The 25,333-nt window shown below is 37.3% G+C and overlaps 1 protein-coding gene across 26 annotated transcripts in view; it reads left to right on the top strand.

Moving 5' to 3' along the window:
• The window catches only part of PARP8 (poly(ADP-ribose) polymerase family member 8), a 184,440-nt gene that overhangs the window by 140,277 nt on the left and 18,830 nt on the right, over window positions 1-25,333 (top strand). For 22 of the 26 annotated variants that reach the window (XR_010157242.1, XR_010157240.1, XR_010157243.1 and 19 more), the window contains 3 exons: window positions 10,059-10,151; window positions 21,905-22,030; window positions 23,028-23,093. Coding sequence is in view for 23 of the 26 variants with exons in the window: in XM_063811244.1 (XP_063667314.1) it covers window positions 10,059-10,151; window positions 21,905-22,030; window positions 23,028-23,093 (285 nt within the window). In the remaining 3 variants the exon portion in view is untranslated. The remainder of the gene's footprint in view (window positions 1-10,058; window positions 10,152-21,904; window positions 22,031-23,027; window positions 23,094-25,333) is intronic. The other 4 variants (XM_063811246.1, XM_063811241.1, XM_016953328.4 and 1 more) reach the window with 1 other exon arrangement.

Below are 25,333 nucleotides of genomic sequence, written 5' to 3'. Positions count from 1 at the left end.
GGGTTGTGTGCCAGGCACTGTGGGTAGATATTTGGCCTATTATTTTTTTATTTGATCATCACACAACTCTTGTGGTTTAGGTACTTTTGCTTTCATGCTGCAAATAGGGAGACTAAGATTTATAGAGGTTAAGCAGTTTGTTCAACACCACCCGGACAATATAGGTAGAAGTTTGGCTTTGAACCTAATTCTCTCTGACTTTAAAACTGCATCACAAACATTTAATTTAATATTTGATAAGTAGAAGGCACCATGCTAGATTCTGTTACACTTTTTAAAAGAAACCTGTCTTGCCTTTTGGAATATATGTTTGAAAAGATAAAACACAAAACTTGGAAAGCAATAATTTTATTAGAACTTTTTTGTATTTCAAGATTTATACTTTTAAAAAACATGTCTTGTAGCCATTTAAGAACACAATCATCTGTCAGATATTTTATTTTATTTGCTTAAGGGAAACAATCCGTGTACTATTTTTTTGCCAGTCAACTTTTCTCTCAGAGATATGTTATTCTGAAACCAAAATCAACTAAATCAGCATTTAATTATGAAATAACTGCAATTTTGTCATTTCCATTTGTTACAGGGAAATGTGTCCTTATGATGAGAATAGGGGGATTTCTCTGGTCATCTCAACCTGCCCCACTTAGATGCTATGTTTTCACTTTGTCAGTACTCACCTGTTGATATTGATCTATTGCTTGTTCCATAGCATTGCCGTTTCTACCACAAAAGATAATAGTAATGTTATCAAAAGTAAATGCTTTTTGCATGTTTTTTATGTGATCTGGGTGTTCACAGTTCTTTATGTGGATTTTCAAGTGTAATCCTCTTAATAACTCTCTGAGGTATATATTATTACTATTCTCACTTTATGGTGAGAAAAATAGTAATTTGTTCAGTGTTACTGTGCTAGTAAGTAATAGAGATAGGATTCTAATACTGACAGAATGGCACCAGGCAGAGGTTCCTACTCTTGACTTGTGGACTTGAATTGACTACATTTATGTTCTGGAAATGTACCACATACATTGTTGGGAGTTCACTGTTTGTGGTTTAATTGTGGGCAATTCATTCCTATAGTAAGTAGTGGAAATACTAGTTACTATTAGTATTCTTGGTGTCTCACTCCAAATTTTGTTTGACTTTATCTATATCTGCAGCAATAAATATTGCTATATTTTTCTAAAAGTGGCCGTGCTTTTTTATAAGCAAGAGAGAAAACATTTTCTAAATAAATACGGATGATTATCAGATGGTTTATTGTTGCTGTGATGCAGACTGATACCTAAGGAAATCAGAAAACTTTCTTAAATAGTAAGATAAGTGACATAGGAAATCAGATGAGGAAATGAAAATTAAAGAAACTTTTCATGTTGAAAGGAAGAGAGATAGACACAGGAAGAACTATCTCTTGATTCTGTGAAACAGATATTTTACCCAAGTTGGTCCCACTAATTTTTTTCTATATCTTACTTGTATTTACATTGCAATATATTTTGCTGTAAATTCAAGAGTAATGTATAAAAATAATATATAATTTCTTATGGGATATTAACCAATTAACTGATTCATTGACCATTATTGAGCCCATCTGACACATTACAGTCTATAGTAAGTCTCAGAGACATAAAGAGTGTAAGTTATAACCCACTGGTGATTAAACAGGTTAAATAAAACTCAGGTTTCTATAGAATTCTATGCCTATTCTATTTTATTACATTTGCATTTGTTAGATCTCGCTTTCCAAAGTTAGACTGTCCCATGTTTTTTTTTTCTTTAAGCCTGATTGTTTTTTAGATGACATAAATCCTCTTTAACCTTTATTCTCCAAAAGTCCTAAAATTTTAGTCACTGCTTTTATACTATCTGTCACTCCATTCAGAGGTCTAGGTTAGCATGTCGCACTCTCTGCAATACAGGGAACTAAACTACTTACTTACTTAGAAACTCCCTGCTGCTCCTTCTTCGCTTTTGTTTACAAAAATTATAAATGTCACTCTCAGATTTGAGTCCTGACACATAACATTTTGCATCTGCATAACGCTCACATTAACATCACAAGAATTGTTCAGGAAGTCCTGGATTTTCAATTTAAAAGTGTCATTTATACTCTCATCACAAAACCAAACCAAAACCAAACGCATAGTTCTCTCCATTGTGGAATCAACTAGAGTGTTAATGCAGCAAATTGTTTTAGAGATGCTTTTTAAATGTAGTTTGTGTCTTCAGGTTGTTTTTGAAAAACAATAAAACAAGGACTTATTGTCAGAAATGCCAGTTTTATCAGCCTCTAAATTCCTAATGCCCTTTTCTGTTATACTCACCTTAATCACCTCAATTGTGGATTGGTATAATGGTGTGAACTGCTGAACTCTGCTAGAGAAAACCATGTGGTTATGTGAATAACAGTTCCTGCAAAGCTGGGCTTCTGTCTTTGATACTTGGCAATCGTTCTATGTGTCCTTGATTAATAGACTTTCTCATTTCCCACATCAACATGTGATATGAGAATTATGATCTCATTCTCTTCTCCTATCATGTGAAATGTCCTGGATTACTTGCTCTGAGTGGTTTGACAAGGCATGAGATTCCAGTCTGCTGATTCCCAAATATGTTTGCACATGTCTGTCACCCACTTAGAGTAATGCTCATTCTTACTGAAGCAAAGCCAACTGAGAAACCTGAGAATCTATATTTTTGTGTATCCGGCATTAAGCAGATGTTTGTAACTAAGGTTCTTATTTTCCAAGTGAAATTAAGAACACCCAGTTATAATTTGGTCCAGTTTTAGGTGTTAACCAAAAAATGACTGAGGCAGGTCTCAGTCGATAAAGATTTATTTAGCCACGGTTGAGGATGGGAGATCCAGGGAGATCAAAAACGTGTCTGTGACCCTTTTCCAAAAGGGATTTTGGGAACTTCAGTATTTAAAGGGGAAAGAGCAAGCAGGAGGGAAGAAGAGGAAAGGCAGGCAGTGAGGCAAATGGTTACATTCTTATGAGGTTCTGATTAGCCTCAGTAAATCTACATTTTATATGTGAAAAGAGGGAGTAGAGGAAAAAGTTACGTATTAATCACAGGGTAGGCACAAGGATGTCTCTGGTCTTGGTCCTTGCTCTCGCCCTGTGAAGATAAGCTAATAATTGACATTGTCAGGATGAGATTCAGCAGAACTTGGTTTTAGGGCTAGTTTACAGTGGGTATGTCTCCTGAGAGATTTGGGGGCTTCAGGGAATTTCCTTGTGAGGGAGGCCATCTGGGGAGATGTGTGACCTTCTGTTGTTGTGGAAACCTGTCTCATGGGTGAGGCTATGACACGGAGCTGTGAAATTACAGCTATCCGTTTGGGAACAAAAGGAAAGCAGTATGGCCTGACTCAGTTCCCAAACTTAACTTTCCCTTTGGCATAGTGAGTTTGGGAGTCCCAAGATTTGATTCTGTTTTCTTTCACAAAGACATTCCCATGAAAATTGATGAGAAACTGAGCATGAGGATAAACCTAGGTATGTCCCATTTTACCTTCTAAGAGTAAAATGGGTAGGTCTGCTTGTATTTAGACCTGACTTTAATATTTGAAGAATGGATGAAAAAGCACAACCTATTAAAACCCTCCCCTAACCTTCAACATGGAAGTTCAGATATCAACTTCTGAAATACTAACTAAAATAATAATTATGCCAAAAAACTTTTAGTTCAAAAACATGGTTTAAAAAAAAATCCAAACTGAATAGAAATTAGTTTTAATACTCAAATAACATCTTTAGTTTTATGAGACAAATAGAGACTACTGCATGTTTAAGCCTAATTAGACCTGATCCTGTATCTTACTGTGGGTCTGCCTTAATTGCTATGGGATTCTCTCTCTCTTAATGAACAGTACACCTTTCCTCACCCTGAATGTGTGTCTTGACCACAAACAGAACCCAAAGCATTGACTATAAAACTGTAAATACAGAGAATTAAAGGCTTCTAAGTTTGTAGTTCTGGAAGATATTCATATAATTATTCTTGCATTTTTTCAATACCAGTTTTTAAACAGGAATTTGTATTTACTCTGCTTATTTCATTTTTAGTAAGAAAAATCACGGCAATAGTTTTAAACAGTGGATATACAAATCAAAATGCTACTTCATAATATGCTTCAAAGAAAACTATTTTTTATTAAATACTTATCTTTGTATACACATTGAGTTAAGGCAGTAGAGCTAGCTTCTCCAGGTTCCCTTATATTAATACTTAAACAGCTTTCCATACCTCAAGGATATTTTTTAAACCTTATCTCACTTGGTATTTTTATCAACTTGAGAGCTAGATATTATTTTTATTCCCATTTTATAGATAGGAAAAATGAGCTGTACACATGTGCTCCAACAGGAACAAGCTCCACTTTTATCTGTTTTGTATATTGGACTTATGTGAAATATTTTGTTGAAACAAAAAGACCATGGCAAAAATATTTGAAAACCACTCATCTACACCATGCTTTTCTCTACATAAATACATAGCTAGATTCTTAGAGTTGTATTATTTCTATTACCAGTAGAGGGTAATTTAAATTCATGGAAAACATAAATTTCTTAAAATACAATTCGGTTCTAAAATATTCTTCAGGGCTTAAAACATTTTTTGAAACATGTTTTTGTTGATCACATTTAAATTGCTTTGATTCAAATAACATTAAAAATGTTTTCATTTTAGTTGAAAACTTCTAAAATATATCTTATTTTAGGGACATATATAAATACATTCCTCATGCTTTTAAATCGTGCCTAATGAATATTTTATAGCAAATATGTACGTGTTGATAATAGAGGGACTTGCTATGGTTTTACAATCTAAATTAGAGTGGTTAATTGCTTCCAGGCAATATAATATAATATTAAGAATAGGTAGTATTTTACAAATTGGGACTAATAGTCTTTTTGTGAACTCAGAATGAATTAATAAGTAATATAACATTTAGTTTTATTTAGGCATACATACTTTGTATTAAATTATGTACAATAAAACATGGCAATACACTTAACTGGTAATAGCTCTTAAAATGACTATGTGCATTTTGAATTGATGCTAGCACATTCTGTGTAAATAACATAGTCATAGAATTTGTCAGGGTGGAGGATTGGGTGGGAATAGAATAAGGCTAGCCCACAATATAACTACTTGTGTGTCTTTAAGGGAGTGATTCAGTTTCTCTTCCTTGAATAAGATGTTCCTTCTGTGAGCGAAAGAGACATCTAATCACTTAATGTAATTTGAGAACTTTCTTTTAGTGCAGTATCTTGTGTTGACACTTTGAACTTCTCGGAAATAAAGTGTGAATAAACAGGGAAAAGGGAGAATTACTACTCTACAAAAAATAAATATACAAACACCTCAAAACTAAAGTCATTTACGTCTTACATCTTAAATACTACTTGAACCTTCTAGTAAAAATGAGCAAGAGATACAGAATCGTTATTTTAAAAATTTACTAGCATTTACTTAGTATGGTGTATGGTATATAAATTAATCACATTATGACGTTTGTAGTTGCTGTGTTAAAAAGGAAAGATAAAATTATTTTTATAAGAACGTATTCCTTACTTTTACTTCTCGTTTTTTAGTATGATGGCAAAGTGTTTTGGTTTTTGTTTCCAAAAAGCAGATTTTCTAGGGTGCCTGATTTCTGTCTGATTTCCTTCTTCAAACTACTGGAGTAGCAGAATATACCTAGAAATCTGCCTTATTCACTTGAGTATGGAAGAGGGTTACTTTTAAACCAAAAACATACAGGAAAGAAAAGTGTTTCCATAAATAATCAAATCATAGCTTCATCCTGAGGAATGCAGGTGTTTTATTTAAAATAATGAGTCAGTTGACAAGTCAATAAAGTTGATTTAGAACTTTCAAGATTGGAATATAAACAGACCGGGGTTGGGGGGCATTGAAACAGAAATGCAGAAAAAGGCTTTATAATAAGCACTGAAATTTTGCTTGTTTTTTATTCGTGATAGGAAATAGAGAGGTCTCGGTGAAATTGCCAAAAATCATTTGCGACAAAGTCAGAATGACACATGAATACCTAGGATTGGTGACAAAGTGTGTTGATAGAGATTTATAATAACTGTGTCTATCGCATTTTTCCTTTTCTTTGAAATTTTTCCTGGATTGAAAATTACTTGAAATTTCAATCTCGCGTAGTAAGATATTTTATTTCATTTTATTTCCATTGGGTGTTTTTTTTTTATTCTTTAAGTTCTAGAGTACATGTGCACGAAGTGCAGGTTTGTTACCTATGTATACATGTGCCATGTTGGTTTGCTGCACCCATTAACTCATCATCTACGTTAGGTATATCTCCTAATGGTATCCCTCCCCCATCCTCCACCCTGCAACAAGCCCTGGTGTGTGATGTTCCCCACTCTGTGTCCAAGTGTTCTCATTGTTCAATTCCCACCTATGAGTGAGAACACACGGTGTTTGGTTTTCTGTCTTTGCGATAGTTTGCTCAGGATGATGATTTCCAGCTTCATCCATGTTGCTACAAAGGACATGAACTCATCCTTTTTTATGGCTGAACAGTATTCCATGGTGTATATGTGTCACGTTTTCTTAATCCAGTCTGTCATTGATGGACATTTGGGTTGGTTCCAAGTCTTTGCTATTGTGAATAGTGCTGCAATAAACATACATGTGCATGTGTCTTTAGAGTCGCATGATTTATAATCCTTTGGGTATATGCCCAGTAATGGGATCGCTGAGTCAAATGGTATTTCCAGTTCCATCCAGATGCTAGAGGAATCGCCACACTGTCTTCCACAGTGGTTAAACTAGCTTACACTCCCACCAACAGAGTAAAAACATTCCAGTTTCTTCACATCCTCTCCAGCACCTGTTGTTTCCTGACTTTTTAATGATCGCCATTCTAACTGGTGTGAGATGGTATCTCATTGTGGTTTTGATTTGCATTTCTCTGATGACCAGTGATGATGAGCATTTTTTCATGTGTCTTTTGGCTGCATAAATGTCTTCTTTTGAAAAGTGTCTGTTCATATCCTTCGCCCACTTTTTGTTGGGGTTGTTTGATTTTTTCTTGTAAGTTTGTTTAAGTTCTTTGTAGATTCTGGATATTAGCCCTTTGTCAGATGGGTAGATTGCAAAAATTTTCTCCCATTCTGTAGGTTACTTGTTCACTCTGATGGTAGTTTCTTTTGCTGTGCAGAAGCTCTTTAGTTTCATTAGATCCCATTTGTCAATTTTGGCTTTTGTTGCCATTGCTTTTGGTGTTTTAGACATGAAGTCCTTGCCTGTGCCTATGTCCTGAATTGTATTGCCTAGGTTTTCTTCTAGGGTTTTTATGGTTTTAGGTGTAGCATTTAAGTCTTTAATCCATCTTGAATGAATTTTTGTATAAGGTGTAAGGAAGGGATCCAGTTTCAGCTTTCTACATATGGCTAGCCAGTTTTCCCAGCACCATTTATTAAATAAGGAATCCTTTCCCTATTTCTTGTTTTTGTCAGGTTTGTCAAAGATCAGATGGTCGTAGATGTGTGGTATTATTTCTGAGGGCTCTGTTCTGTTCCATTGCTCTATATCTCTGTTTTGGTACCAGTACCATGCTGTTTTGGTTACTGTAGCCTTGTAGTGTAGTTTGAAGTCAGGTAGCATGATGCCTCCAGCTTGTTCTTTTAGCTTAGGATTGTCTTAACAATGTGGGCTCTTTTTTGGTTCCATGTGAACTTTAAAGTAGTTTTTTCCAATTCTGTGAAGAAAGTCATTGGTAGCTTGATGGGGATGACATTGAATCTGTAAATTACCTTGGGCAGTATGGCTATTTTCACGATATTGATTCTTCCTATCCATGAGCATGGGATGTTCTTCCATTTGTTTGTATCCTCTTTTATTTCGTTGAGCAGTGGTTTGTAGTTCTCCTTGAAGAGGTCCTTCACATCCCTTGTAAGTTGGATTCCTAGGTATTTTATTCTCTTTGAAGCAATTGTGAATGGAGTTCACTCATGATTTGGCTCTCTGTTTGTCTGTTATTGGTGTATAAGAATGCTTGTGATTTTTGCACATTGATTTTGTATCCTGAGACTTTGCTGAAGTTGCTTATCAGCTTAAGGAGATTTTGGGCTGAGACGATGGGGTTTTCTAAATATACAACCATGTCATCTGCAAACAGGGACAATTTGACTTCCTCTTTTCCTAATTGGATACCCTTTATTTCTTTCTCCTGCCTGATTGCCCTGGCCAGAACTTCCAACACTATGTTAAATAGGAGTGGTGAGAGAGGGCATCCCTGTCTTGTGCCAGTTTTCAAAGGGAATGCTTCCAGTTTTTGCCCTTCAGTATGATACTTGCTGTGGGTTTGTCATAAATAGCTCTTATTATTTTGAGATACACAATTTGGTACTGAAAAAGCAATGTCTATTGTTTTAGTCCCTGGAATGTGTGTGTATATGTACACGCACACACACACACACACACACACACAAATATACGTATTTAGATGTTCGCAAAGTAAGCATAGTTCAAGGTTCAGATAAAAACTAGTCATAACTCATGTCAGTAAATGAGCCTTTGAGATTGATGGATTTTAATCATATAAAAGTGATGGTTATTCTAAAAGAGTATTGTTAAAAACAAAGTGCCCTTTGTGTCACTGTTTACTTCCTCAGTAGTTGATAAAAGAATAAATTCCCAAGGCCTTTTATGATATCTAAGGTTTATCTTCTCCTTGGATTCTTGTTTATGTACTGTTTCATTGTACTGAAGCACCAGAATAGCATTTGACACTATCGTAAATATGCAGTAAGTGGTTGCCACTCTTATATCATACCATGCTCTAAGCCCCAGAAAATGAACAAAAGAAGCAATATAATATCCATGGGGAAAATTGAGGGTAAAGCATATAAACATATAGATACACAAAAAAATTGGAGAAGATTAAAAGTAAACACTCAAGTTAAAGGAAAAGTTGTTGAAATTGAACAGTTTGCTCTATGTATATCTAAATATATATTGCAGAGTGTGTATAGCTTGAATCTGGATGAAGAACTTTCTCTACTTCCTCTCATGGTTCTGAAGTTTCTGAAAATGGAATCAAATGCACTTTTAAGTCTGACAAAGGAAATATATAGATTCATTTTTTTTCCCTAAAATTCTTTTTGGAGCAAAGTCAACCAGAAAGCTTTGTATTTGGACAGGCTTTCTGTCTATAAAGCCATGCATATGGGCCAATACTGAACATAAATGATGTTCAGAATGGGGCCATACATCCCCACTGGTTAAGCGGAAGACCAAGTTGGCCTCTGAAAGAAGTGAGCGTAGGAGCAGTGGCACTAACAAATGCCTTTTGTCTGCTGTGCAGAGGCACCGTGGATTGCATCGTGTTAGGCTTCATCAGCTACCTAATGCAATGTAACTTGGGAGATAAGATAAATCAGAGGAATGACACTGTATTAGATTTGAAAGATGAGAGCTCTTCCAAAGTAATTGCAGAGTGTATATTTCAGTGCTGTTGACTTCATGAGGTTATAGAAGTCAATAACCGTTTCGTTTGCAACAAAACGAGTCTTTCAAGAGCTGAGTAGCAAGTAAACAGAATCATGCTATTTTTTTTTTGTTTTTTTTCAAACAAAATTTCCCAGGAAAAAGTGGAATTCTCCTTTATATGTTTGTTTTATACAGCTTTCATATTTAAGCTCATTATTGTTATATCACCAGCTTAGGTATTTACATTTTCTGTGCATCTCATGTGCAAATGTGTATGAAAGCACGAGAGATAAATTTTCCTATTTAAGGATATTTTTACTGCTAAATTGTTCTGAGTGTGTCTAAAACTAACTGAAAAGGATCTTTTTTATAATATTTTTTACTCTATATTAGTAAATGACTCTTTACTAATTGTTACCTAAATTTAAGAATTTATTTCGTATTAAAATGGTATGATTTCCTTTTTAAAAAACACTAAAACTTTGCATTTTCTATTTATTATGTGAAATGTCGTGAATTTAATTTTGATATTGAGAGTTGGAAAAAAGTTTTGTGATTGATTCCTTTTTCTTTTGTAGCCTACTGTATGTGAACGGGAGCTGTGTGTGTTTGCTTTTCAAACCCTGGGAGTAATGAATGAAGCTGCTGATGAAATAGCAACTGGAGCTCAGGTAGTAACACAGGATACTAATTTTTTCTTATTTTGCTTTGAAAAATTTGTTCCAGTCCACTAGTTATCTTCATTCTGCTATTCTTTGGGGAAAATATTTGGTAACTTCTAGTTAAGTGGCAAATTGGCATTTGATTTTTTTATATGTAAACTAAATGTGATCTCTCCATCTAATGTGTGTTTCGTTATTTTGTGATTGCCAAGGAGAGAAATTAAACCAACTTTCCATTGCATGAAAAATAATTCTAATTTCTTCTTACACGGTGAAGTGGAGATATTGAAACCCTCGTGCATGCTTTATGTAAAATTTATTTGTAAAGATAACTGCCATAAAATGGAAGCCAATTTATTTTTAAAACTTAGGTGAAAAGATAATAGGCAGAGTATGTAATAAAAAGAGAACATTCAGTTTTACAGAGCAGTGTTTCAGAGATAGGAAGAAAAGCAATTCCATCAAAATTTCCAGATTTTTTTTTTCCCTCTTAACCTGACTAAACTACTAATTCATCTATAAGAAAAAAAATAAAAGAAAACTCTAAAAAATTAATGAACATTAATTAAGAGAGACTAGACCAACCACATACAGAAACATATATGCAGTGCTATAACGTTTTAACAAAATATAGTATTGGCAAAGAATAGTATGGCAGATCAATGGCAGATTATCCCCCAAATGGATCAAATTATGAATAAATTTAATGTATGTTAAAGTAGGTTTCAGCTCCTCACTTACTGAAGCATTATTTAGTAAGTGAAGTAGAAACAAATGGCCTGTAACAGGGGGAAAAATTGGTTTAGCGCTTTACCTTACACTGTGTGCAAAAACAGATTTCAGATAGCTTAACGAATACCTAGTTTTAAAAAATTATTTACTAATACAAACTATAGGACAGTAAAATTTAACATGCACAACTTGAGGCAGTGCATCAGGCTTATGAAGGCACAACAGTTTAATAATGCAGATGGTAGCCTAGAGCTTAGGAATGTACACACTCCTTGGCCTAGTCATTTTAATTAACTAAAACTATTTTGCATCCACCTGATGAAATATTTAGGGGAGTATTTTTCATATAATTGAAGTATAAATGAAACAAATAATACAAAGAGTAGAATGTTGGTCTTATATGATATGAAAAAAATGATTCCATGATTAAAATAAATTTCCAAACTATAGCTTCGTATTTCCCCCACACCCAACATGCACACATTTGCATATTAACGGTTCTGAGCATCCCTATAACTAAGAAAAGAGCTAGCCTATACTTAGAGGGTTACTAAAATATATCTGACTATGGAGAGCCTTTTTCTTTTCCATCCTTCTTTTTTAAATGTGAAAGTTTTTCTTGTCCCTTGGAAATAATATTGCTAAAAAGAAAAAAAAGGTACTTCTTTAATATGTATGGTATTTATAGCTATGTAAAAATAATTAAAACCTTTCAAGGGATATGTTGTATGAGTATGCTCACATGTATATTTATATAGATGTATGTATGTGCATATATGTTAAAAATTCTTCAAGTAGTATACTTAAAATTCACACATTTTACCGTATGCAAGCTTCCCTTTAAAAAAGAAATTAAAGGCTAGAAATAGTAAATTATAAATTAGAAGGAAAAGTAATATGCTAACAGTATGGTATGTTGATAGAATAATAGTTGGCCTTTTAAAATCATTGTTACATCTTAAAATTAATGGTTTTGAATAGAAATGAATTTCAAATTATATAATGATTGATACAAAGCACAAGTATTTGATCAGCTCAATTTAGTGATGTAATTCTAAAAATCAATATCAAAAGATCAGAAAGTTTAGTAATTCTACTCCAAAGACAACATTTTTTTCATGCTTTATTTCTTAAAACAGGTTCCCCAGTATTCTGTCATAATCCTAACGATTACAGGGAAATCACTTCTTTTTCTAAACAAAAAGAAACCACCTCAGGATCTCATTGCCTCAGTTTACCCCCGCATTTTAAGTGGTGCTCTGGGGGCTGCAAAGACATTCCTCAGGACCATTGCAGGGGACTTGCCTGGAGCAACAGTGTCCTGTGGTCCAAGCAGCTGCTATTCCAGCACACCAAATACTACTTCAACAGAATAGTTCCATTTTATTTGTTTAGATATTGGGCTCTCATCTAAGATTTTTTTTTAATTACTATTGCAGTATTGGACAATGATTGGTTTATAATTCTGAATCTGCTTCCTTTTTTAGACTACATTGTATACCCTTAGGCTATTCCTGTAGGTGCCTTTCTTAGTCACATGGACTTCCAGTTATTAAAAGACTAATGACTAAAGACTAATGACCGAATTTTTCTCATTTGCCTGAAAGGGGTGTGTGTGGGGAGGGTTGCTCTGCCAGTTGAATTGTAGGTAATGTAATGTCCTTTGGAGGCACCTGATTCTGTAAATTCACAGACCTTTTTATCTTCACTTATCAAATGTCCTAATTTTTCTTGCTTAAACCTAATATTTCTTTGCATTTCCATCCTAAGTATCTTAGTCAACTGCCAAATTGCTTCTTCAATTGTATCATTCAGTCAAAGAAGGCAGATATATGTGTGTAACTTGTTGTCCATAGCATGCATCATGTATACTAAGATTCTATTTAGAATCTTTAATTTTAAATCGTTGGGAGTGGGGAAATATATCATTTAGACCCCCCCACCCCCCAAAAAAGAAGTCATAGTTGTGTGCTCTTTTTTTTTTTTTTTCTTTCTTTTCTTCCCCCTCGAGAGAGCCTCTTTCTGTCACCCAGGCCAGAGTGCATTGGTGCAATCTCAGTCATTGTAACCTCTGCCTCATGGGTTCAAGCGATTCTCCTGCCTCAGCCTCTCTAGTAGCTGGGATAACAGGTCCATGCCACTGCACCCAGCTAATTTTTGTATTTTTTTGTGGAGACAGGATTTGGCCATCTTGGCCATGCTGGTCTTGAACTCCTGATCTCAAGGGATCCTCCCACCTCAGCCTCCTGAAGTGCTTGGATTACAGGCATGAGCCACCATGCCCAGCCTCTCTTACATTTTTATTTTTATTTGTTTTTTGGAGACAAGGTCTCACTGTGTTGTCCGGGCTGGTCTTGAACTCCTGGGCTCAAGTGATCCTCCCACCCCCGCCTCCCAAAATACTGGGATTACAGGCCTGAGCCACCACACCCAGCCTTTTATTTTTTAAAGTGGATGTTTTAGTCCATGAGATACTTAGAAAAATTAACATATGCAAAGGAATATAAATCCAAATTGTATCATAAATGTTTTTCTTCTTAAAAAGTGTAATGCTAGCTTCTGTAACAGATAAACCATAAAATCACGGGCAGCTTAACATGGTAGCATTTTATCATTCACACACTCCAATTAGAATGTTTGATGGGCCACTTTCTGTGTGGTGACCGGGGGGACTGGACCCCTTCGATCATGTGGCCCTGCTGTCTTTACTATATGCCATGTAGTAGAGAAACTGAGGAAGACATACCTTTCTTTGCATCAGGTCAGCCCCTTTCCACTGATGATCTGGTGAAAGCCAGTGGTTAAGACCTTATTCAGACGAAAAGGTGGAAATGTCCTTTGCTGAGCAGCTGCTTCCAGGTATTAGCGCTGTGTCCTGGAAGTGAGCAAGGAGTTGGAAACTTTGGTGCATCCCATGTAATTGAGTCACAGTAGTTACACTTTTTTTTGAAGTTAGGCTAGGACATATATTAACAGAAATATTCTACCAATTAAATTTACTACCCATTATTACATTATAATTTACTTAAATATACTAGTAAAAATATTGGTCAAAAATGCATGGACTTTTATAAAACTTCAATTGCATAGTAGGACATAATTTTTAAATGGTTTTAGTGAGAGCATATCCATCTGTGTCATTCCCCTCCTCCCTACAAGGTCTCAGAAAAGGCTATTTTATCTTTTATCTTCTTTTTTTTTTTTTTGAGACGGAGTTTTGCTCTTGTCACCCAGGCTGGAGTGCAGTGGCGCAATCTTGGCTCATTGCAACCTCCACCTCCCGGGTTCAAGCAGTACTCCTGCCTCAGCCACCCGAGTAGCTGGCGCTGCAGGCACCTGCCACCATGCCCAGCTAATTTTTGTATTTTTAGTAGAGACGGGGTTTCACCACATTGGCCAGGCTGGTCTCGAACTCCTGACCTCAGGCAATCCTCCCTCCTTGGCCTCCCAAAGTGCTAGGATTACAGGCGTGAGCCACTGCGCCCGACAAGGCTATTTTATCTTACTGATTCTTCTTTGTCAGTTCTTGTTTGGGTTTTCATTGGAGACCAGATAATGCTGAAAACAATCTGTATCAGGGTTAATGTGCATCTCTAGAGTAGAAGGAATGTGAGGGTGGGAGAGGAAGACAAAAAGGAGGGTTTTATTATGTCCTTATTATGTTTATTGCTTGGAATATAACTTCTTGCATATATCTATATATATGTATGCATGTATTTACATACACACACACAAATGAAATAGTGTGTCAGGAACATTAGCTGTTTCCATTCTAATGTTTTCAGAGTGTGTCTTGTGGATATGCATGTCTATGTACTCGGGGCATGTTATGTCTGGTGTCTTGAGCGTTGCTGATTATTTTAGGTCACTGGAAATTCTGGATGCTATGATTGGGTGGGTGTGTTTTGTGAGTACCCACACAACATAGTCAGCTCTGCTGTCATTAGGTCACAATACTCCTCTCTTAAAAGCAGGACAATCAAAAATTGGCCCCCTCTTACTGTGCATTTTTTAAATGCCTGTCTAAAGACTTTCTAGAAATAGCTTTCCCTATAAAGATGTATAGGCTTCCTTATTTTTTTTATTTTTTTTATTATTATAATTATTATTTTTTTTTATTATACTTTAAGTTTTAGGGTACATGTGCACATTGTGCAGGTTAGTTACATATGTATACATGTGCCATGCTGGTGCGCTGCACTCACTAACTCGTCATCTAGCATTAGGTATGTCTCCCAATGCTATCCCTCCCCACTCCCCCCTCCCCACCACAGTCCCCATAGTGTGATATTCCCCTTCCTGTGTCCATGTGATCTCATTGTTCAATTCCCACCTATGAGTGAGAATATGCGGTGTTTGGTTTTTTGTTCTTGCGATAGTTTACTGAGAATGATGGTTTCCAATTTCATCCATGTCCCTACAAAGGACATGAACTCATCATTTTTTATGGCTGCATAGTATTCCATGGTGTATATGTGCCACATTTTCTTAATCCAGTCTATCATTGTTGGACATTTGGGTTGGTTCCAAGTCTTTGCTATTGTGAATAATGCCGCAATAAACATACGTGTGCATGTGTCTTTATAGCAGCATGATTTATAGTCCTTTGGGTATATACCCAGTAATGGGATGGCTGGGTCAAATGGTATTTCTAGTTCTAGATCCCTGAGGAATCGCCACACTGACTTCCACAATGGTTGAACTAGTTTACAGTCCCACCAACAGTGTAAAAGTGTTCCTATTTCTCCACATCCTCTCCAGCACCTGTTGTTTCCTGACTTTTTAATGATTGCCATTCTAACTGGTGTGAGATGATATCTCATAGTGGTTTTGATTTGCATTTCTCTGATGGCCAGTGATGATGAGCATTTTTTCATGTGTTTTTTGGCTGCATAAATGTCTTCTTTTGAGAAGTGTCTGTTCATATCCTTCGCCCACTTTTTGATGGGGTTGTTTGTTTTTTTCTTGTAAATTTGTTGGAGTTCATTGTAGATTCTGGATATTAGCCCTTTGTCAGATGAGTAGGTTGTGAAAATTTTCTCCCATGTTGTAGGTTGCCTGTTCACTTTGATGGTAGTTTCTTTTGCTGTGCAGAAGCTCTTTAGTTTAATTAGATCCCATTTGTCAATTTTGGCTTTGGTTGCCATTGCTTTTGGTGTTTTGGACATGAAGTCCTTGCCCACGCCTATGTCCTGAATGGTAATGCCTAGGTTTTCTTCTAGGGTTTTTATGGTTTTAGGTCTAACGTTTAAATCTTTAATCCATCTTGAATTGATTTTTGTATAAGGTGTAAGGAAGGGATCCAGTTTCAGCTTTCTACATATGGCTAGCCAGTTTTCCCAGCACCATTTATTAAATAGGGGATCCTTTCCCCATTGCTTGTTTTTCTCAGGTTTGTCAAAGATCAGATAGTTGTAGGTATGCGGCGTTATTTCTGAGGGCTCTGTTCTGTTCCATTGATCTATATCTCTGTTTTGGTATCAGTACCATGCTGTTTTGGTTACTGTAGCCTTGTAGTATAGTTCGAAGTCAGGTAGTGTGTTGCCTCCAGCTTTGTTCTTTTGGCTTAGGATTGACTTGGTGATGCGGGCTCTTTTTTGGTTCCATATGAACTTTAAAGTAGTTTTTTCCAATTCTGTGAAGAAAGTCATTGGTAGCTTGATGGGGATGGCATTGAATCTGTAAATTCCCTTGGGCAGTATGGCCATTTTCACGATATTGATTCTTCCTACCCATGAGCATGGAATGTTCTTCCATTTGTTTGTATCCTCTTTTATTTCCTTGAGCAGTGGTTTGTAGTTCTCCTTGAAGAGGTCCTTCACATCCCTTGTAAGTTGGATTCCTAGGTATTTTATTCTCTTTGAAGCAATTGTGAATGGGAGTTCACTCATGATTTGGCTCTCTGTTTGTCTGTTGTTGGTGTATAGGAATGCTTGTGATTTTTGTACATTGATTTTGTATCCTGAGACTTTGCTGAAGTTGCTTATCAGCTTAAGGAGATTTTGGGCTGAGACGATGGGGTTTTCTAGATAAACAATCATGTCGTCTGCAAACAGGGACAATTTGACTTCCTCTTTTCCTAATTGAATACCCTTTATTTCCTTCTCCTGCCTGATTGCCCTGGCCAGAACTTCCAACACTGTGTTGAATAGGAGCGGTGAGAGAGGGCATCCCTGTCTTGTGCCAGTTTTCAAAGGGAATGCTTCCAGTTTTTGCCTATTCAGTATGATATTGGCTGTGGGTTTGTGATAGATAGCTCTTATTATTTTGAAATACGTCCCATCAATACCTAATTTATTGAGAGTTTTTAGCACGAAGGGTTGTTGAATTTTGTCAAAGGCTTTTTCTGCATCTATTGAGATAATCATGTGGTTTTTGTCTTTGGTTCTGTTTATATGCTGGATTACGTTTATTGATTTGCGTATATTGAACCAGCCTTGCATCCCAGGGATGAAGCCCACTTGATCATGGTGGATAAGCTTTTTGATGTGCTGCTGGATTCGGTTTGCCAGTATTTTTTTGAGGATTTTTGCATCAATGTTCATCAAGGATATTGGTCTAAAATTCTCTTTTTTGGTTGTGTCTCTGCCCGGCTTTGGTATCAGAATGATGCTGGCCTCATAAAATGAGTTAGGGAGGATTCCCTCTTTTTCTATTGATTGGAATAGTTTCAGAAGGAATGGTACCAGTTCCTCCTTGTACCTCTGGTAGAATTCGGCTGTGAATCCATCTGGTCCTGGACTCTTTTTGGTTGGTAAACTATTGATTATTGCCACAATTTCAGCTCCTGTTATTGGTCTATTCAGAGATTCAACTTCTTCCTGGTTTAGTCTTGGGAGAGTGTATGTGTCGAGGAATGTATCCATTTCTTCTAGATTTTCTAGTTTATTTGCGTAGAGGTGTTTGTAGTATTCTCTGATGGTAGTTTGTATTTCTGTGGGATCGGTGGTGATATCCCCTTTATCATTTTTTATTGTGTCTATTTGATTCTTCTCTCTTTTTTTCTTTATTAGTCTTGCTAGCAGTCTATCAATTTTGTTGATCCTTCCAAAAAACCAGCTCCTGGATTCATTGATTTTTTGAAGGGTTTTTTGTGTCTCTATTTCCTTCAGTTCTGCTCTGATTTTAGTTATTTCTTGCCTTCTGCTAGCTTTTGAATGTGTTTGCTCTTGCTTTTCTAGTTCTTTTAATTGTGATGTTAGGGTGTGAATTTTGGATCTTTCCTGCTTTCTCTTGTGGGCATTTAGTGCTATAAATTTCCCTCTACACACTGCTTTGAATGCGTCCCAGAGATTCTGGTATGTTGTGTCTTTGTTCTCATTGGTTTCAAAGAACATCTTTATTTCTGCCTTCATTTCGTTATATACCCAGTAGTCATTCAGGAGCAGATTGTTCAGTTTCCATGTAGTTGAGCGGCTTTGAGTGAGATTCTTAATCCTGAGTTCTAGTTTGATTGCACTGTGGTCTGAGAGATAGTTTGTTATAATTTCTGTTCTTTTACATTTGCTGAGGAGAGCTTTACTTCCAACTATGTGGTCAATTTTGGAATAGGTGTTGTGTGGTGCTGAAAAAAATGTATATTCTGTTGATTTGGGGTGGAGAGTTCTGTAGATGTCTATTAGGTCCACTTGGTGCAGAGCTGAGTTCAATTCCTGGGTATCCTTGTTGACTTTCTGTCTCGTTGATCTGTCTAATGTTGACAGTGGGGCGTTAAAGTCTCCCATTATTAATGTGTGGGAGTCTAAGTCTCTTTGTAGGTCAATCAGGACTTGCTTTATGAATCTGGGTGCTCCTGTATTGGGTGCATATATATTTAGGATAGTTAGCTCCTCTTGTTGAATTGATCCCTTTACCATGATGTAATGGCCTTCTTTGTCTCTTTTGATCTTTGTTGTTTTAAAGTCTGTTTTATCAGAGACTAGGATTGCAACCCCTGCCTTTTTTTGTTTTCCATTTGCTTGGTAGATCTTCCTCCATCCTTTTATTTTGAGCCTATGTGTGTCTCTGCACGTGAGATGGGTTTCCTGAATACAGCACACTGATGGGTCTTGACTCTTTATCCAACTTGCCAGTCTGTGTCTTTTAATTGGAGAATTTAGTCCATTTACATTTAAAGTTAATATTGTTATGTGTGAATTTGATCCTGTCATTATGATGTTAGCTGGTGATTTTGCTCGTTAGTTGATGCAGTTTCTTCCTAGTCTCGATGGTCTTTACATTTTGGCATGATTTTGCAGCGGCTGGTACCGGTTGTTCCTTTCCATGTTTAGCGCTTCCTTCAGGAGCTCTTTTAGGGCAGGCCTGGTGGTGACAAAATCTCTCAGCATTTGCTTGTCCATAAAGTATTTTATTTCTCCTTCACTTATGAAGCTTAGTTTGGCTGGATATGAAATTCTGGGTTGAAAATTCTTTTCTTTAAGAATGTTGAATATTGGCCCCCACTCTCTTCTGGCTTGTAGGGTTTCTGCCGAGAGATCCGCTGTTAGTCTGATGGGCTTCCCTTTGAGGTACTAACCCGACCTTTCTCTCTGGCTGCCCTTAACATTTTTTCCTTCATTTCAACTTTGGTGAATCTGACAATTATGTGTCTTTGAGTTGCTCTTCTCGAGGAGTATCTTTGTGGCGTTCTCTGTATTTCCTGAATCTGAACGTTGGCCTGCCTTGCTAGATTGGGGAAGTTCTCCTGGATAATATCCTGCAAAGTGTTTTCCAACTTGGTTCCATTCTCCGCATCACTTTCAGGTACACCAATCAGACGTAGATTTGGTCTTTTCACATAGTCCCATGTTTCTTGGAGGCTTTGCTCATTTCTTTTTATTCTTTTTTCTCTAAACTTCCCTTCTTGCTTCATTTCATTCGTTTCATCTTCCATTGCTGATACCCTTTCTTCCAGTTGATCGCATCGGCTCCTGAGGCTTCTGCATTCTTCTCGTAGTTCTCGAGCCTTGGTTTTCAGTTCCATCAGCTCCTTTAAGCACTTCTCTGTATTGGTTATTCTAGTTATACATTCTTCTAAATTTTTTTCAAAGTTTTCAACTTCTTTGCCTTTAGTTTGAATGTCCTCCCGTAGCTCAGAGTAATTTGATCGTCTGAAGCCTTCCTCTCTCAGCTCGTCAAAATCATTCTCCATCCAGCTTTGTTCTGTTGCTGGTGAGGAACTGCGTTCCTTTGGAGGAGGAGAGGCTCTCTGCGTTTTAGAGTTTCCAGTTTTTCTGTTCTGTTTTTTCCCCATCTTTGTGGTTTTATCTGCTTTTGGTCTTTGATGATGGTGATGTACAGATGGGTTTTCGGTGTGGATGTCCTTTCTGTTTGTTAGTTTTCCTTCTAACAGACAGGACCCTCAGCTGCAGGTCTGTTGGAATACCCTGCCCTGTGAGGTGTCAGTGTGCCCCTGCTGGGGGGTGCCTCCCAGTTAGGCTGCTCGGGGGTCAGGGGTCAGGGACCCACTTGAGGAGGCAGTCTGCCCGTTCTCAGATCTCCAGCTGCGTGCTGGGAGAACCACTGCTCTCTTCAAAGCTGTCAGACAGGGACATTTAAGTCTGCAGAGGTTACTGCTGTCTTTTTGTTTGTCTGTGCCCTGCCCCCAGAGGTGGAGCCTACAGAGGCAGGCAGGCCTCCTTGAGCTGTGGTGGGCTCCACCCAGTTTGAGCTTCCCGGCTGCTTTGTTTACCTAAGCAAGCCTGGGCAATGGCGGGCGCCCCTCCCCCAGCCTCGCTGCCGCCTTGCAGTTTGATCTCAGACTGCTGTGCTAGCAATCAGCGAGATTCCGTGGGCGTAGGACCCTCCGAGCCAGGTGTGGGATATAGTCTCGTGGTGCGCCGTTTTATAAGCTGGTCTGAAAAGCGCAATATTCGGGTGGGAGTGACCCGATTTTCCAGGTGCGTCCGTCACCCCTTTCTTTGACTCGGAAAGGGAACTTCCTGACCCCTTGCGCTTCCCGGGTGAGGCAATGCCTCGCCCTGCTTCGGCTCACGCACGGTGCGCGCACCCACTGGCCTGCGCCCACTGTCTGGCACTCCCTAGTGAGATGAACCCGGTACCTCAGATGGAAATGCAGAAATCACCGGTCTTCTGCGTCGCTCAGGCTGGGAGCTGTAGACCGGAGCTGTTCCTATTCGGCCATCTTGGCTCCTCCATATGCTTCCTTATTAAGTCACTTGTGTTCACACTGTAGATATGTCTGTTCAGGTGAACTCTGACCATTTAGACAGTATCAGTTTTCTTTATTCAGTGGCCAGAATATACTGTTTTGGGGACTGGAAAGGGGAGCCATGCTATCAAACTGCTATATAGTACTGCCTCTTAGTAGATTGTGCAGAAGAATCATAGGATAACAGGATAACACAGGAATAAAGCCATTGTCTTTAGCCAATCAAAGGTCATTAGTGGACTTGGATAGAGGAGAATAGGAAGAGGCAAGATGTTGTCAGGCAATTAGCTATTCCTGGAGCATGCCAAAGTCTTTTCCTGCACATGGGGCTTCCTTCCCCTGGAACAGCTTCTTGCCAGATGGTCGCATGTCTCCTTCCTGACCCCGTACAGGTCTCTGTTGAGATTCACCACCTTTCCTAGCCACTCTAAAACAATGTCCCTTTCTGCATTATTCTCTAGTGCCTACTTTATTTTTTTATAACATTTAACAGTATCAGAAATTCTACTGAAGCATCTATTTGTTTAACTGATATTTTATTGTGTATCTGCTCCCCTAGACTATCAGCTGCACCAGAGCAGGGACTTGTCTGTCTTGTGCCTCGTCTTACCATAGGGTCTAGAACAATACTGGCATATAATGTGTGCCTTTGAAAAAGAGATATTAAGTTGTGAGTAATGAGAAGCAGCACATGTTTGTTATTTTGAATTGATGGTAAAGTTTGGTCAAATGTGGTCTCAAGTCTTGCATTACACATTTGAGAGATTGGTAGCAGTCCTGATCTTCCTCGTTAACTTATGCTACCTTGAGAGGGAGAAACAATGGCAAAGCACTGGATAAAACCTGAAGGGTAGTAACTATCTTATGTGTATATTTCAAGGTGGTAGATCTACTAGTATCCATGTGTAGGTCTGCGTTGGAATCTCCTAGAAAAGTTGTGATTTTCGAGCCATATCCTTCTGTGGTAGATCCTAATGATCCTCAGATGTTGGCCTTCAACCCCAGGGTAAGTTGTTATCATGGCACACCAATCACAAAGTTTTCTTTAACAATAACAACAACATTGAGATTGTAGTCTCATTAGGTTTCCTCTTTCTATCTAAATCTCTATCTCATCAAGCATATCCATGAGTATTTAATTTCATCATATATTTTTGGGGATTCCGACTTACATAACCTCATTTTGATTTTAAAGATCATGGGTAAAGGGACAAGTTTTCCTTTCTTTTCTGCATTTTCACTTCAACCCTCCTTTCCTCTTTCCCTTCTTCCTCCCCAGCTATCTGAAGGTTAGTGAAAGTTTAGTTCATACTGTTAATGGACCGGCCTTTCTTAAGGAAGCAGTTTTATAAAGGTTCCTGAAGATAAGGCAGAATCCTTTTGAAATTACAAAACTTTCAAATTGCATAAGAGCTGAAATTGCCTCAGTTTCTATTACTACTCAGCTTGAAATAATTTTATAGAAACAACTGTATACAATTTTCTTGGAAGAACTTTATTTCTTCATAAATGGCAACAGCGCACATATTTAGATCTTGCTTGAAAATGAATTGTCAGCTATGTGACTGTATGCTATCATTTGTATACTGTCAACCATACTCTTGTTAACAATATTCAACTCAAAATAAAATAAAAGCGGTTGTGAGATTTGAAGTGGGTTTTTGTATTTTAGGATTCTATGTTGACTTTATTCATTATGGCTTAGTGTTTTAGTGGCGAAAGCCTGAATCAGGAGCCCCATAACTTTTTTGTGTTTCTAGATTTTTTTCCCCCATGGCTTATAGAAGGATTGGCATTGTTTTCTTTGTTTCTTTTCTCTGACTGAAGTCCTGGAGCCATCTTATTATAGTCTTCCCTTTTATGTACACAAAACAGTCATTGCTTTCAAATTGACCCCAGTAGAAAATTCACATATGGAAATAATATATTTCTCTAGTGATATACAGACTTGCAAGAGCTTATAAGCAAATGCTGTTTTTTAACATCACTTTTTCATTAAACAGAAAAAGAACTATGATCGAGTAATGAAAGCACTGGATAGCATAACTTCTATCAGAGAAATGACACAAGTAAGTATGTCATCTGGTCTTGTACAGTATATTTTTAAAATGTCTGAGAGTTCTAGCTATGTAGTGAAATGTAGACTTCTCTATAATACATATCATTTAAAAATTTGTGCGGTATTAAGATGTTTTAATTAAATCACATCAGTGTACTAGCATGTAACACTGTGACTTCAGGAAAGTAAGTGGATAATTATAAGATAATTATACTCCTAATACTCTGCCCTCAAACTCGGGCAAGAGCTTGGGTACATGTAGGTATGTCGGGATATTTTAAGGCAAAGGTTAAATCTGGTACCATCTTCCTAGACTGTCAATTTTAATTGATGGTAGCAATTTCAAAACATTATTTGAGTATTAAAATAAAAACAGAAATGTTCTTTAAAATGGAACTTTTCCATAAATATTTTATATAATGCAAAATCCCAAAACCACTTTGGAAGATGCCAGGCTCCCGGAGAGTATGGGTTTATGTTTTTGGTCATTAAGGGAAGCTTTGGTGGAAATAGTTTGATGAGCAAGGATCGGGGTTTGTTAGGAAAATCTAACACATCCCTGGGCTATAGTCCAGCATTTGGAAAAGCATACACTGTTGAATTATTGAGACCTTTCCACTGCCAAAGACTTGGAGAGAGGTTTAAAACTTATCATTGTAAGTAGAAATTAATAATCTGAGATTGACAACACACATTATGTGTGCAGCTTGCATGTAGTGGTTTCAAGGATTGCACTGCCCTAGATACCCTTACAGGCTTATAATGAGTATTACCCTGGGTCCTTTATTTTCTCTGGGGAGGGAATAGGGGAACCCTCCTGTCCCAGGGCCCACTAAGCTGCTATGCAGCTTTCTCCCCGCCCCCCACCAACCCCCAGAGTTATCTCTACTGCTCTGTAGGAAGACAGTACTCAAAAAGTACATTTTTGCATTTCCATTTTGATTCTTGATTCTTTCGATCATCATTTATTCATGTAGTCAAATATTCGTTCATTCACTCAATAAATAGTGCGTGTCTGGCAAAGAGTAAACAAGAGATCCTTTAATTCACAAATGCTATTATTTGCTTAAAAAATCACCATCCCTTTGGGTTATTTTTCTATGCCAGTACTTTTCTGTTTTATCTGAATTCTTTCTCAGACAAGCACTCCTTATTTGTATAGGGAAAGAAAACAATAAAATGTATTTCCACCTAGGAGAAAAAAAGAACATATTGGAATATCTTATACAAAATCATATAAACATTTTTAGTCATGAAAAAGACTTTGGTATAAGGTATACTATACCCTAGACCTTGATTATTTTTGGATTTAAAAATAGCTACAAACTCTGACTCTGGAATCAGCTCTCTGCAAAAAATTGCTTTGTTTATTCTGGGTCATGTGTAAGCTATTTTAATAGAAGGGAACGTAGACCACTGAGCGTCAGCCTAGGAAGTTAAGAAGCCAAAATTGTATAACTGGCTCATCAATGAATGTGGCCTGTGACCTTGGGCAAGTTGCTTAATTGCTTGGTGCTTCGCTGTCAAGGTGGAAGTAGTAATGCTGCACCCTGTTTCGGTGTGTACTTCATAGGGAAGCTCTCAGGTTTTATTGTGTCAAATTCTTTAAAACTTTCTGAATAAATACAACATTATACTGTGCTGTTTTCTAGAATGTACTGTCCTATACGTAGCCCTAAATTGTCACGGAGAGATTGCTCTTTGTTCTGTGAAATGGTTGTTGGTTAAATCCCATTAAATACTTTTTAGAGAAGGCTTCGTCTTAGGTAAATTGTGTCCAATTTTTTAATGTAAAGGTCTATACCTAAGTCTGGACTCTCAGATATGAGCATTAGTAGTGGCCCTCACAAGCTTTGCTTTCATATTGGTTATTGGTTAAAATGGTCATTGTGAAAGAGAAACTTTACAGGACACTTGTAAAGGTGGCAAGACAGATTTATTCAGAGCACTGCAGTGGGGGAGAGAGACTGCAGCATAAACTGAGCTCAACTTCAACTAAGACAAAGGTGATCCAGGTTTTTAAAGGCAGAGGAGAGGAAGCAAAAGGCGCTACAAGTAAGTGAAAAGGCAAGGAAAAGAAGATGGGACTAGGGGAGTTATGTAAAAATGGAAAGTTACAGAAGGGGATAAGTGGAGAATTACCAAAAATGGTTTGGCAAAGTGGGTTGGTACAATATACATTTTGTGGTTTGGGAGCATCACGTTTTCTTGAGCAGAAACTCAACAGGGGGCTGGAGAGTGGTCACCTTT

This window comes from Pan troglodytes, chromosome 4 (genome assembly GCF_028858775.2).
Source record: "Pan troglodytes isolate AG18354 chromosome 4, NHGRI_mPanTro3-v2.0_pri, whole genome shotgun sequence".
Lineage (NCBI taxonomy): Eukaryota > Metazoa > Chordata > Mammalia > Primates > Hominidae > Pan > Pan troglodytes.
Note: the sequence above shows the minus strand (reverse complement) of the source record. Positions and strands in the feature narration are given on the sequence as shown.